The sequence below is a fragment of the Hippopotamus amphibius genome, chromosome 3 (assembly GCF_030028045.1).
Source record: "Hippopotamus amphibius kiboko isolate mHipAmp2 chromosome 3, mHipAmp2.hap2, whole genome shotgun sequence".
NCBI lineage: Eukaryota > Metazoa > Chordata > Mammalia > Artiodactyla > Hippopotamidae > Hippopotamus > Hippopotamus amphibius.
Genome location: NC_080188.1, coordinates 111,527,647 through 111,542,172, shown reverse-complemented (window position 1 = coordinate 111,542,172; position 14,526 = coordinate 111,527,647). Strand labels below are relative to the sequence as shown.

Below are 14,526 nucleotides of genomic sequence, written 5' to 3'. Positions count from 1 at the left end.
CCTGGTAACCTGTGTAGGAAATCAATAATTATTATGTTTGAGATGCTATCTTCTATGAGAATTTAATACATGATGCATGAGATGGTCATTTTCTTTGTCTAAAATGATAGAGATTCCTCTTCCCATCAGGTCAAAACTACACATACCTTTATTCACATTGATTAGCTTTTTTCATTGTAAGTTCTGACATGAAGCTTTTGATTGCTGAGATAACCCATTTCAAAGATATGCTTCTCAAATAAACATATTTCCAACTACAAAATAAGATATAGAGCCAGGCTGATCCATCCATGGAGTTTCCTTTTTAGTAAACCCTGGATGATGTAGGTAAACAACTGCTCAGTTGATGTTGCTTTCCCCCCTGAATTTTACCTCCTGTTTTATCTTTTAACTTCATCAATAAGAAATGAATCTAGGCATCCCACCCTTGATCACAATAAAGACAGAACCCATGGTGTTCTCTCTGTCTCTTTCTCTCACTCTCTTTCTCTCTCTCTTCAACCTCTCTGTTTGGCCCTGGGTGTGCCATGTACCCCCAGAATGTGAGCAAAAAAACTTGTTTTTCTGAGTCCCCTGATGACTGTTTCTGGGATGCATCCTGCAACCATAATGAGGATCACAGGCACTGGTCCAGTCATAGCACTGGCTCCAGTCAGGAAAGTGTCCATGGGGGCTACCACATGTAGTAGGGCCCACCGGAGTGCCCACAGGCATTTCTAGTTGATAGAATCACTATCAACAGGCTGAGACCACCACAAAACACAATCATTGAAACTTTGGTAAAATATGCTTTAAAGGGGCAACAGATTTCGAAATGATAATTTTGATGCAGCTACTATGGGCTACTTCTTTTTACCCAGTCTTTAAAATATATCAAAAGACCTATCTATTATATTTCAGCTTTCTAAAAATGTTCAAGTAATTTGTAAAACAAGCACCTACACCCAAACCATAAACCTTATATTATTGATAACCATCATATCTGTTCAAAGTTGCAAGACATAGAAAAATTTTCTAAACTGTTGATGGAGTGATGAATTAGGTGGTGATTAGAAAGCCTCTGACCATTAAATATAAATTTCAATACTTCCTACTTTTTATAAGCTCAGCTTTTTTATCCAATACAAAATCCAATGCTCTAATATTTTAATTTTAGAGTTTTGCTTTTAATATCTTTGTCCTCATTTGCCACATCCTTTGTTCTCACTATTGAATCACCTCTAATGATCTTCCAATCATACACCACTCTTCAAACAAAAAGGGCCTGGCCATTCTGACTATTTATAAGTCTGATTATTTATGGAGATTCATGTAAAGAGACCCAGTAGAAAGAAGAATGCAAATGAAAAACAAGCACTGATAGAGAGCTCATTTTGTGCCAGGCACTTTTCTGATCAATCCGCACAATAACTCTAGGAAGTAAACAATAGAGTCATCTCTCTGTATTCACAGGGGATTGGTTCTGGGACCTGCCACAGATACCAAAATCTGCAGATGCTCAAGCCCCATAGTCCACCTTCCATCTCCACAGGGGATTCTGTATCCACAGATTCAACCATCACTGGTAAACATAGCAGTGTAGCTTCTGAAAAAAAAAAAAAATCTGCATATAAGTGGACCCATACAGTTCAAACCCATGTTGTTCAAGGGTCAAGTGTATTAGCAAAATCCATTTAACTATCAAGGAAACTGGGGCACAGGCACTATAATAACTTAACCAAGTTCATGCTGGTAATAAATGATGGAGTCAAGATTCAAATAAAATTATTCTGCCTTCAGAATATATCCTCATAAACATAATGACTGCTCTATTATGGTCACCCTGAGTACATAGGAAATGAAAAACGGGACGGGAAAGACAGCAGGTAAAAATAACCAAAGATCCTTGCTAAAATAGATGACTGAAGAATTAAGTTCATTTGGAGAACTAAGATGGCCTAAATGCATTGCACCAGATTCCATTTAATAGGTCTGTCTTACACATTAATCCTATTGGTGACAGAAAGGTATATTGAAAGGGAAGAAACAGTTTTTCAGAGCATAATGCCTTCAAGATCTTTGGTGATGATTGAGTTTATGCTTTCTGCCCTAAGACATTCTCAAAGACCAGTGCTTTCTACTCACCTTACTGGAGAATTTGCATTGACTTCCTACTGTGTTAATCCCCACTGTCTGCTGCAAAATGTTTTTAAGTGTTTTTCTACCCCCTTGAGACTCAATTTTGTTAAAGGTTTGATCTGATTCAAAGATTTAAAAATATTGTACACAATTACCTGAGGGAGAGTGCCTTGGATATCTGCTAATTATTCTCCAAATGTCCCATTAGGAAAAGTCAAAAGTATTTTCATGCTCTGGTCTAAATGAATGAATAAATTATACAATATTACTAGACATTGGAAAACATGAATATGCCTTTGTCGGTATCTCAGTTACAGAATATATTGCACATATTGGGTATATCACACATACTCATACACACACACAGTGCATGAGTAAATGAAAGAATGACTCTAGAAAATGATTATGCAATATCAATAACACAGCCTCCATTAACCAAGAATATTTTTGATGAATATGTAATTATAGGTTGACATAAGACAGTGTTTTATAACACATTGTTTCTGCCAGTATATCAGTGGTAAATTTTTATTTATTTTTTATTTTTTTATTTATTTTCTATCAGTGGTAAATTTTATCTGTTCATAAGGTATCTTTCATCTCTGTCTTTAATAATTTTTTCCTACCCTCAGTTTTCAGAAATTTTATGTGACATGTTTTGATGTAATTTGCTTTCTGTTTATCCTGCTTAGAATTATTTTAGCTTCTTATTTCTTGGGATTAGAGTTGTTATTGTTTTTTAAGGCTTGGAAAAAATTATGGCCAACATTTTTTCCAGTGGTTTTTCTTCCCCATACAATCTCTTCTTTCCACTTAGACCTACATTTAAATGTACAGTATGCAGCTTGCTATTGTTCTACAGGTCACTGAGACTATTTTCATAGTATTTATTCCATAGTTTGGTTTTTCTATGACTTCATTTTGGGTAGTCTTTATTGTGATGTGTTTAAGCATAATTATGATTTCTTTTTCAGTCCATAGTATGCTGTTACGCTCATTCAATAAATATTTTTTCCTATATAATACTGTATTTTTACCTCCAGAAGTCCCATCTGGTTATTTTTTTAATCTTTTATTTGTCTCCTCAAAAAGTTAGCATTTTTATTAAATTATTCAGTATATTGAACACATTTATAAAATGTTTTAAAGTCCTTGCCCAATAATTGTATCATCTCTGTCACTTCAGAATCTATTTTAATCATCTCCTTGGTGGGGTCATATATTCCTGCTTTCACAGGTGTCTAGTTTGTGATTGGATGCTAAATACTGTGAAAAATTTTATGCTAATGAGTGCTGCAATTCTTTTCTGCCTTCTTAAAAGAATGTTAAATGTTTTAAACAAGGATCAGTTGGTTCTTTTTGAGACTTATTTTCAAATTATGTGAGTAGCAGTCTAAAGTAGCTTTTGCCTCTGAGATCTCTGCTGGATGCCCAGAAGGATTCTACTCTCTGGCTTTTGGAACACTGATGTCTTCCTGTCCTATGTGATCTCTGGGTTTGTTTAGCCTACAACTTCATGATCATTCTATTAACAGACCTGTGGACTTTCACTGCAAGCATGCTTAAGTTAGTGTTGAACCACAAACTCAAGGAGACCTGTAATGTAATTACTTTGAATGAATATAGATTCAATTCTCCAAAGCAGAGATGGGCAGAATGATTTTTTTTTTTAATTGTGATCCAGCTATCTGCTGCCTGTGAGAGACACTTTGTTTATACTGTTCTTTATGTTCAGAAAATACAATGAAAAACAAGATTGAAAAAATACCTGCCCTACAAACGAACAGACAAAAAAACCTGGCAGAAACAAACACAAAGTTTACTAACTTAGAGTTCTAATAAATGTTTCCATTGGCAGAGATGTGGGGATTTTATAGTTGTTAAAGGAAACATTGAATCAACATCAAGGAATGATGGGGAGGAAGTGACATTTAATTGAGATCTAAAATATAAGGATTAATTCAGCTGACTATAAGGGAAACAGTGTATTTGTCTGTGCATTTCAATTAGCCTTTGCTATAGAGCCGAGAAGAATGCAATTAAATTTATCAGAAACTTTAAGTGACACTTGCCATTACAATAGTTTATTAAAACAATATTTCATATTTGATATTAGGTACAAAGTTTGCCTTTATTCTTAAGGACCCTGTGTAAGGCATTCTTTACTTCTTTGTTTCTTAAACTGTAGATCAAGGGATTAAGCATGGGGGTCACTAAAGTATAAAACACAGAGGCTATTTTATCGGTATCAAAGGAGTGAGTAGAGTTGGGCTGCACATATGTAAATAGTAGAGACCCATAGAACACAACCACCACCATCAGATGAGAACCACATGTGGAGAACACTTTTTTCCTGCCCTCTGCAGAATGCATTTGGAAAACCGCTCTCAGAATCAGTATGTAGGACACTAGGATGACCAGGAGGGAAGAGACCAAATTGAATGCTGAAAAGACTATGATCAACAACTCTATTTCTTGTGCATTTGAGCACAGCATAAGTAACAAGGGAACATCATCACAGTAGAAATGACTAATGACATTAGAGCCACAAAAAGTCAATGTAAAAATCTTGCTAGTGAACATTAGTGCCTGCAAGGTACTGTAGAGGTATGGAATGCCTACCAGCACATGACAAAGTCTCTGGGACATGATAACATTGTAGAGCAGAGGGCTACAGATGGCCACATAGCGGTCATAGGCCATTGCCGACAGAATAAAAAGTTCACTAATAATTAACATGATGAAAAAAGCCAACTGTGTGGCACATGCATAATAGGAAATGGTATTTTGATCCACAACAAAATTTACCAGCATCTTGGGACAAATGACAGTAGAATTACCAAGATCAATGAAAGCCAGGTGTTTGATAAAAAAGTACATTGGTGTATGTAGGCGGGAATCCACTTGGGTCAAGATGATCATGCCCAGGTTTCCCACCACTGTGATTGTGTAGATGATGAGGAAGACCCCAAAAAGGGGGGCCTGTAGCTCAGGCTGCCTTGTGACTCCCATCAGAATGAATTCAGTCAGCGATGAGAGATTCTGTTGGCCCATTGAGTCCAGTCAGCTTTTCTGGAAAGAAATGGAGAGTTTGTTCTTAACTTTCATGTGGTGTCATCTTAATAAAGTATAACATTTATAGACAGAGTGAATTTTTATTTTATAATAGGGGATAAAGAAGTAATTTATATATCTGATTTTGAAACTAAAATGAATGATAAAATCTTCTACTTCCCAAGAAGGGGAATTCATGTGAAACCACATGCACTGTCACTAGAAATTAAACGCTAATGGAGTCAGTAATATTTGTAACGTGCACTGATTAAAAAGCACCATATAGGTATTAACATAGAAATATTAGACTTCATTCATCTCTACAAGGTATCGTAGTTTTCATTAGCACATTTCCATTTTTGTCTGAGAATTCTTGTGTTTTCAAATTGTAAACTAACGTAAAAAGAGAACATAACACTGTAATTTTTAGAATATATAAGTTCTACCATCTGCATTTCATAACACTTACATGGGAAGTTAGTAAAACAAAGTGGATAATGAACTTGCCTTAGTTTAATCCACCTGAATTTTCTTCCTTTCACATTCAGTTTCTCCTCCATGAAAATCTGGAACTCTGTAAGCAGGATTTTCAATTGGAGGAGTAATTGGAGTTCAAAAAACTTGATCAGATAAAATGCAGGACAGATTATTATAATGTAATAGAATGCTCAGTTTTAGCCTGCACAGTCCAAATGAACCAAGGCACACACTTCTCCCTATCAGGTGAAACTTCTGGGAGCTATTGATGAAAAAAATTGATCAGTTGATCTAAGAAAGAAATGGAAGATTTTATTTGAACCAAATTAAGGATTATAATCCAGGAACAGCCTCTCAGAAAGCTCTGGAACTGTTCCATCTATTAAATGTCAAAACATAGTTGTATAAGTTTTTGAGACAGAGGGCTGCATATGAAATGATATATTATGGACAGCAATACAGAATTACACATCTAGATGTACGTGTACAAAGTGAGTGGTGGGTCATGGGTCATTGCGGCCCCTTATGAGGTTAAGAAGGAAGGTTGTCTCCTAAGGATTTATCTTGCTGATCCAGGAGAATGTTTCTCTTCATGGTTGACTAGATGTTTCTGCTGATGGGAGAGGTTTGGCCTATGCCTGATGCAACGCACAATGGAGGGGAGGGGGGGGCTGATGGGCAGAGAAAAAATGTATGTTTAAAGTTCTCTGACCTGCCTTAGATATGCATTTTTATTTGATCAGAGACTTCAGGGAGGGAAAAACTCTCCTCTACCCTTCTATGTTCTTTTGTCTGGTTTAAGAATTAAATTGTCATGAGATAGATTAGCTAGAGAAAATCAAACAAAAGTTATATGACAGGTATACATGGGAGAGACCCAGAAAAATTGAGTAACTCACCAAAATGGCCAGAGCCCTCACCTTAAATATCCTCTTCAGCTAAAGACGAAGAGGATGTTGGAGGTAGTGGATTAGAACTTCAAAAGGGAGGGAGGCAATTCACATGGAGACAGAAAAGCAAATGCTTGGTAAACATATATTTGCTGGGCCTGGCAGAGATATTGGGACAGAGTGGACTCTGATCTTTAGGTCTTATCTGAGTTTGCCTCTCCAAACCTAGCCTACTTCCCCTGCAGATATCTCTGGGAATAAATCTATTCTGAGACCAAGCCCTTAATGTTAATTCTTTTAGGCAATAAGGGGGAAGTTCAACATTTCTTCCTGAGTCTTTTGGGTCTTGATTGTTTTCAGCTGGAAATAATCAAAATGCCAAAGAGACTTTTTTTTTTTTTTTGGGTGGGGAGCAAATGTTGCTCCCTTACAGAGCCTATCATAAGGTCAGCTGGAGTCTGAAGCCACCCAGTGGCACGTGCTAATTTTTAGTGTTGATTTAGCCAATTTGACCCAAGGAATAGGAATGCAATACTGGAAATTGCTGGGCCATTTCAATTCCTTTTTTCCTAAATGATGTCTGCTCATTCCCATAGAATCCCATTCTGCCTCCAGGCCCCTTCCCATTCTTCAAATAAGAACCCAGTGTTGCAGGACCTGCTATCAAGGTTTTCCTGTAGAATGGGAGACACACTGAGTTAAGTAAAGCAATTCAAAATTCCAGCACCAGTCCTACCACTTTGAAATCTTCAATGTGCTGCTCAGAATTGTGCTAGTGTTTGAGTCTATCTTCATTTTCACTGTCAGTTATTACCTCCCTCTGAAGATGTCTAATTCTTTTACCCTGCCCATTCTAGTATGAGAGTTTACCCCATTAAAATACTTTTAGCTGTAAAGTACAGGATTGTTATGTATATACACAATGGTGTACAGCATGTCTCTAATCCTATTCATCTCGCATAATTGAAGCATTATACCTGTTGATTAGCACCTCCCCATATGGTCCAGCAATCTCACTACCAGCTATTTACAGAAAGGAATTGCTTCAGTTTCTTAAAGAGATATTAATACCCTGTCATTCTTCTCATTTGAGAAAAGATATCTCTAGTCATTTTTGGACATATTGGTGCAACATTGGATGTACTTCCATTTGCGGCTAACCATTAAGGTAGACAGGATAATGAAACAGATGCAAAGGGATGACGGACTGACTTTTCAATCTTTAGATATGGTGAAAGCAATTAGGAACTATTTGGGGTTCAGTACTTTCTCTGTAACTCTTAAATCATTCTATTTATTTGCCAGTCAACTCATTCAGTTTGTATAGCCTTTTCTGGAAAAAAAAAAAAAATAGGAAAATCAAGTAGTAGTAACCCAGTAGGAAAAACAAGCAGACAACTCAAAAAATCTACAAGTTCATGCATGGGGGTTCATCCTTATATATACGGATGTATATCCTTATATTCAAATTATTTTCATTTAAAAATATTGCAAAATTTTATAAAATACTATGATATAATAATATTTTAGTGTATTCTTTTTTAAACACTTCATTGGATATATTTATAAGAATAATATTTACAAATAGTACATAAGACATAGTAAATTTTTTATATGAAATTCAAATGTAACAGGACATCCAGTATTTCATGTGGAAATCCTAATCTTAATAGAATCTAATAGATGAGATCAGTGATGATTTTTTCAGATATTTCTAACTTTCTCTTCACGTGCAATATCCAAATGCACTTTCAACTTTCAGAAATCAAATGGATATATGACATCTAGTCAATTCACAGGATTTAATGTCCTAAAAATACCATACTACTCCAGTTAAAAAGGGAAATAATTATTGTGGTGTGAAGAATCAGCTGTCAATGACCAGAAGAGTGTCCACGGTCAGAAGCCAGAAACCATGGGAAATTACCAACACCCAGGTGATAACCAAAATCGACAATTCCTAACCACTCACCTTTAGTGAGGAATTGGATTTACTTCTCCAAAATTACTTTCACTTTTTCTTTAGGTAGGGAGAATATATGCCTTTTCCTTTTTCTTTGTGATGATCCCCGAGGAAACAGCATGCAATTTATTCAGATGATTATGCCCAAATCATCTGATTTGTAAAAATTACTTGTGATACTTGATAATTATCCAGGACACCCTACATATTCCCTAGTGAACAAAAGTGTAAGGGATAATTTAAGGAAAGAAACAAAACAGCATAAATGATCTGTACAGTTCATAGAGACATACATAAAAGTACTTATCCCCTTACACAGAGTCAGCGATTCAAGCAGCAATGGAAAGTAGTGTGACATCAGCTTTATTCCAGTAAAACTGGAACAGTTCTTTGGAATAAAGATAAATTTTAAATGACATTATCATCATCACATAAGATTTTTTCTTTGAACGTATTATGCAAATAAAAATAGGTAGTGGGCAGTGGGTTAAAATATTATATCATTTAATCTATTTGAGATAACTACTATTCCCATATTTAGAGGACACCAAGCTCAGATAAACCATGTAATTTACCAAAGCCACATAATTGATAACAAGAAGATTTTAAATCAAAGTCTCATCTTTAAATGAGTGATATATACACCTTTTTCTTTCTTATCACAAACCTATAACAATTATTGCAATGCAAAGCGTTACCGTAATGATTGCCTCAACTGTAATGTTTCCTGAGCTGTGATCCCACCACTTCTTAGTAATGTTTAGCACAACTTATTGGGAATAAAATCTAAGATAGTGCATTCCCTCTCATAACATCTTACCCAAGCCCTCTTCCTCTATCACTTCTGTATGCACAAGAATTGAAGGAAATTCACAAAGATGAATCTAAATTGTACAAATGGATAAGTTTTTTAAAATATTTCATTTGTTTCTAATACCTAAATCAAAATATAGAACATTTTTAACACCAGAGATGTTTCTCTGATGCTTTATACTCCCCCCTCCACACTCCCATCATAGGAAAATTTTCCTCACCCCTTAACACCCCAAACAACATCCTCCCACTCCAGCAACTGATGCTCAGATTTCTGTCCCTAAACTTATTTTCCCTGTGTCTGAATTTCATAGAAGTGGAATCATGCAATACATACTCTCAATCTGGTATCTTTCACTCACATAGTGGGATTGAAATTCATCTGTGTTGTGGTTTTATAACTACATGATGTTCTATTTTGCATGCATGTACCACAATTCTTCAACCATTGTCCTACTGATGGATATTTGAGTTTTGGTTTATTATAAAAAGTCAAGTATACACACTCCTGTATAAGTATACTTGTGGATAGATGGATTAATTTCTCTTGGTTAGATCTGAGTGAAATTACAGGATTATATGCTATATGTATGTTTAAGTTTATAAGAAACTTTAAGCTTTCCAAACTTATTATAGCATTTTACATTACTGACAAATAGGTATGAGAGTCCCGTTTTCTCCATATCCTCACCAATATTTGATGTAGATTTTTTTAATTTTGAAAGGGAAATTGGTGAAAATTATTTCATTGTGACTACCTTTCATTTACCTAATGACTAGTGATAATGAACTCTTTTCTCTGTAGCTTTGGGTTATTCATATAGCTTATTTTAAAGTATCCATTTTAATATGGCTGTTTTTCTTTTTACATAAATTTTTAAAAATATTTGTGTGTGTTAGATAAAACTACTTACTCAGATTTTCTCCTAGAAGTTTTTTGTTTTAATTCTTTGTCCCAAGATCCTGCAGTGATACCAAGCAGAGTTGTGCTACCACTAGGGAGGGCAGAAAACTCTCTCCCACCTGACAGCTCCACATGTATAAAGCAGAGTTGAATGCTGGGGATGGAGTGTGTAGGAGAGGCCCTTAAGTTGATAAAACCACAATCCAAGTTACACAGAGCTCTTTGAAGAATGAGGAGGGAGCAGAAGAACTAACAATCACTTTCTACTACCATTTCAAGGCTTGTTCTAATTTTTTGTACATTTGTAGGTCAAGGAATTTGGGATTCTATCTTGGACACTGTAATATCATGCTAGGAAATTGTCTGAATGCTGTTGTATTCTCTTTTTTTTTTTCCCCAAGCTGTTGCCACATGGCTTCCAGGACTATTATTCTTTTTTGTTTTTTATTTGTTTGTTTGTTTTTGCCCAGCCACACCCAGTGGCTTGCAGAATCCTAGTTCAGGGACCAGGAATTAAACCCTGGGCTCTGGCAGTGAAAGCACCAAGTCCCAACCACTGGACCACCAGGGCATTCTCTGTTGTATTCTTTTTAAGAGGTTTGATTTTATGTGTTCTTTTTCTTGCTTATTTTAGCAGAAAATTAACACGGTTTCACTCAAACTATAAACCCTGTTATTGCAGAAAAAAAAAACTGATCCCACAAGAAACCAAGCACAACACTTGGAGAGTTGGAGAACTCAGGTTTATTGAGCTGGCAGACCCAGATGAGCTAACGCTCCAAAATTCTGGGCTCCCATTTCAGGGGAGTCTTCTCCTTATATAGGTTAAAACATACAGCTATAATTGGTACAAACCGATTGGCTACAAATTACTATAGGTCAGGGGCAGTTAGAGTGTGGGAGTTGCCATGGGTTACACACATAGTAGGGGGTCCTAACAGGAACTTGTAGGAGCTGGACATTCCATTCCTATCAGGACTAAGGTCACAATTTGCATTCTCATATTGGTTGCAGGTTGAAGTTAATGGTCACTTAACAAGTCTACGTACAAAGGGTCTCAAACAAAGGCTTGGGGTGGGTGCCTGAGAGCAAGACATGCTTCCCTTATCTGATCACTCTCAGTAATTCATTTTACTGTTTAACTGAGTGGTGAGCAGGCCTTTGCAAGATAGAGGAGAGTAAGCAATTACAAGTATGGAAGTTTCAATTTCCTCATCACTGTCTCATCAGTGGTAACACAAATATTACTTCATATAAATTTTAGCTCTGCCTGGCATACTGGAATCTGCTCCACACTTTCATGGTTCAGGGTCAGTGAATTGGACCAAATTTGTAAATGGAATATGAACCTTACTTTCCAAGGCTTTCTCCTTCCTGGAATTAATCGCTTATATTCCTTTGTGTTGGTCCCAATTCTGTCTTTCTGTTCTTCAGCTCAGAAAGACTGTGGGTTACATACAAGCTTCCTATTTGGTGCAGATGGAAGCCTTTCTCAAAATAGAATTTGAAATGAGAAAATCACTTATTCTATTAGTGTCTAATGCCTTTCAGAATGTGCCTGATTTTCTGTTTCCAGTATTTTCAGGTTTTTTTTTTTTTTTCCTAAGATACCAGCTTTTAACAGTGAGGTTGTGTGTCTTACCAAAACTTACTTGGACATTATCAGAAACAGATAAGGAAAATGTATATTTCTTTCAGTTTCTAAATTATATTTTCACCTGATATAGAATTATTGTTTGATATTTTTTCCAGTGTTTTAAATAGATTGCTCCATATTTTGTTTTTCTGATTGGCGTTATTTTTGTCACAAAGTCTGTGTTGAATCTTATCTTTTTTTTTCTTCTTCCCCTGTATGTAATGTATTTTTCTTAGGTGCTTGAAGTGTCTAAGTGTTTAATCCTTTCTGTTTAATTTCTTGGTACTTAAGTGCAGATAGTTTCTGTGGTTTTATGTTCAAACTCACTACTTTATTTCTGCAACGTCTTATCTGCTTTTAACAAGAACACAATAAAATGCTCATATCTGATACTACATTCAATCCTAGTAACTCAATTTGGTTTCTATTATAATTCTTACTTCTAATTTTAATATTCATGTTGCCTTTGAATTCTTAGAAACATTCATTACTGTTCTAAAGTCCTTGTCTCTCTATTCTATCACCTCTGTTATTCCTGCGTCTAGAAATGATTTGTTTTCCTGGTACTTATGGATAACATTTTCATGCTTCTTCAACCTGCAAGTAAATATTTCTTTGGATGCTGAACACTGTGAAGATTTTTTAGTTGAATCTGGAATTTTTTTCCCTTTCTTCAAACAATGTTGAATTTTGTTTTGTCAGGCAGTTTATCTGCTTGCTAATCTGCTTAATCCTTTTGAGAGTTAAATTTGAGTTCTGTTAGAGTGGAGTATAGTGAATTATTTCCTCTGCGGCAAGTTCTTCTCTCTTCAGCTCTCTCTATTGAAAGCCTCAGGTGTTCAATGAGATTCCTAAGATGTGACAGAATTTGGGTGTGTCCAGTCCTGTGTGAACTGGTAGCTCTCATCCCCCAGATCCCTGGCAGTTTCTCTTCCCCTAGTACTGTTCTTGACCTAGCTTTATGCAATCTCAATTTAATAGGCACAGTTTAGAAATTATCTGACATCTCAAGCAGACTTCATGCTGATATGTAATCACTTGTCTGCTTAGGTGTCTCCACTCCAGCTCCACTTATTCCAATCACCGCAGCCCTTCTTGATCTGATGCTGAGTCTTCACCTCAGCATGGCTACAGTATTCTCCATGTGCCCACCATCTCCCTATGTCAGGGACCAGTAACCCTGTCCCTTCTCTCAGGTCATATTCCTGTGCAACTAATCAGCAAATGTCTGAAAACTTTTGTTACACATCCTTCTCTAATTTTCCAGTTCTTTTCAGCTGCAGAGTTATTAGGATCCAAGATTCCAGTTACAGAGATTGACAAAACCCCTTAAGAAACACATACGACCAATTTCCCTACCCATTTGATTTGAGCATCCATCTCATTTTTCCCCATGATGATTATCCATTTTTGATGTAAACTATCAATTTTAAAGCCAATTTCCTACTTTAGTAACAGGCTTCTAGATAATCTAAGTGTTTTGTGGAGTGTATTTATTCTACAATCTTTCTAAAAATGAAGATTCAATAATTTTTGATAACCCCTTTATCTCTGGTGTGTAACATGATGCCTAAAGTCTGTCATCCTTCAGTAAATATTGGTTTGATGAATGTAAGCCTTGAATTTACACCAGATTTCTAGAAGGATTCTTTCCAATCCATTCTGCACATTAAACTGAAAATAGAGGTAGGCACCCTAACCATCAGATATTGGCTTTTGTAATTAATGGGTATGTATGCTGATTTTAAAGAGTATTTAAAAATAATAGTGTTTTTAGTTTTCTTATCTTGCACATCTGCATAAAGACATAGTCTGGTAACACCTGACCATTTACTGCTTAGGTAAATCACTGTTCTACAGAGTAAATTCTTTTTGATTATTGTTCCTATTATATTTTACTGAATTCAAGAATCCACCAAGCTTGACGGCTTTAAAAATTCTGTATAATGTTTTAGTTAATTACACAATTTAGGGAAATTTATGAGTCATGGGAAAATGTAAAGTCCCTTAAGAATAGTGTTCCCTAAGGTTTCATTTGTTCACTCTAACATTTAAACTGTAGTAGAGCTCACCAGAGGCTGATGTAAACTGTACATATATATATATATATATATATGTGTGTGTATATATATATATTTAGTTGTCCATTCTATTCAAATTTGTCCTCTTAGAGGAAAAATTATGTTAAAACTTAGTTTGTTATCCTGTTTATTGTGTATAAATAAAGATCTACCTTCAATTATTTTACCTGGAGGTATCTGCAACACATACTATTAATTATTGTTTTTGAGTTAAAGAAAAAAAAAAGCAAAAAAACATGGAAATGGACATGAAGTTTCTAAAGCTGAAATTTTAAAATCTTTTCTTTTGGTAAGTTAAATTTATTTTATAAAAATTTCTTTCTTTTAAAATTTTTTCTTTTTTAATAAATCAGTTACAAAGGTTATTTTAAATCTGAGAGAATTAGATGAGTGTTAAGAATATTAAAGGTCATTTAATCCAACTCCACTCTCTCCACTCTACCTCTGTTATTCAATTTTATTCACAATGTCACCTTAAGTTTTGCAGAGATAGGCATCCCTGAATGGGCAATATAGTTTAATTTCTAAATGCCATTTGGAAATCTCTTTTTTTAAGTTATGCTTGCAGTGAAAACTAATTGTCATATATA

The 14,526-nt window shown here is 35.4% G+C and overlaps 1 protein-coding gene across 1 annotated transcript; it reads right to left on the bottom strand.

The window, feature by feature from the left end:
• Positions 1–4,230: 4,230 nt before the first annotated feature.
• On the bottom strand, positions 4,231–5,172 carry LOC130849363 (olfactory receptor 8K5-like). Its single transcript, XM_057728199.1, has one exon. It carries the CDS (start codon positions 5,170–5,172, stop codon positions 4,231–4,233), a length of 942 nt encoding a protein of 313 aa, XP_057584182.1.
• Positions 5,173–14,526: the final 9,354 nt, after the last annotated feature.

Bases quoted from the DNA above. Each gene is read 5' to 3' on its own strand.
- LOC130849363 (XM_057728199.1), bottom strand. From the start codon at position 5,172: ATGGGCCAACAGAATCTCTCATCGCTGACTGAATTCATTCTGATGGGA.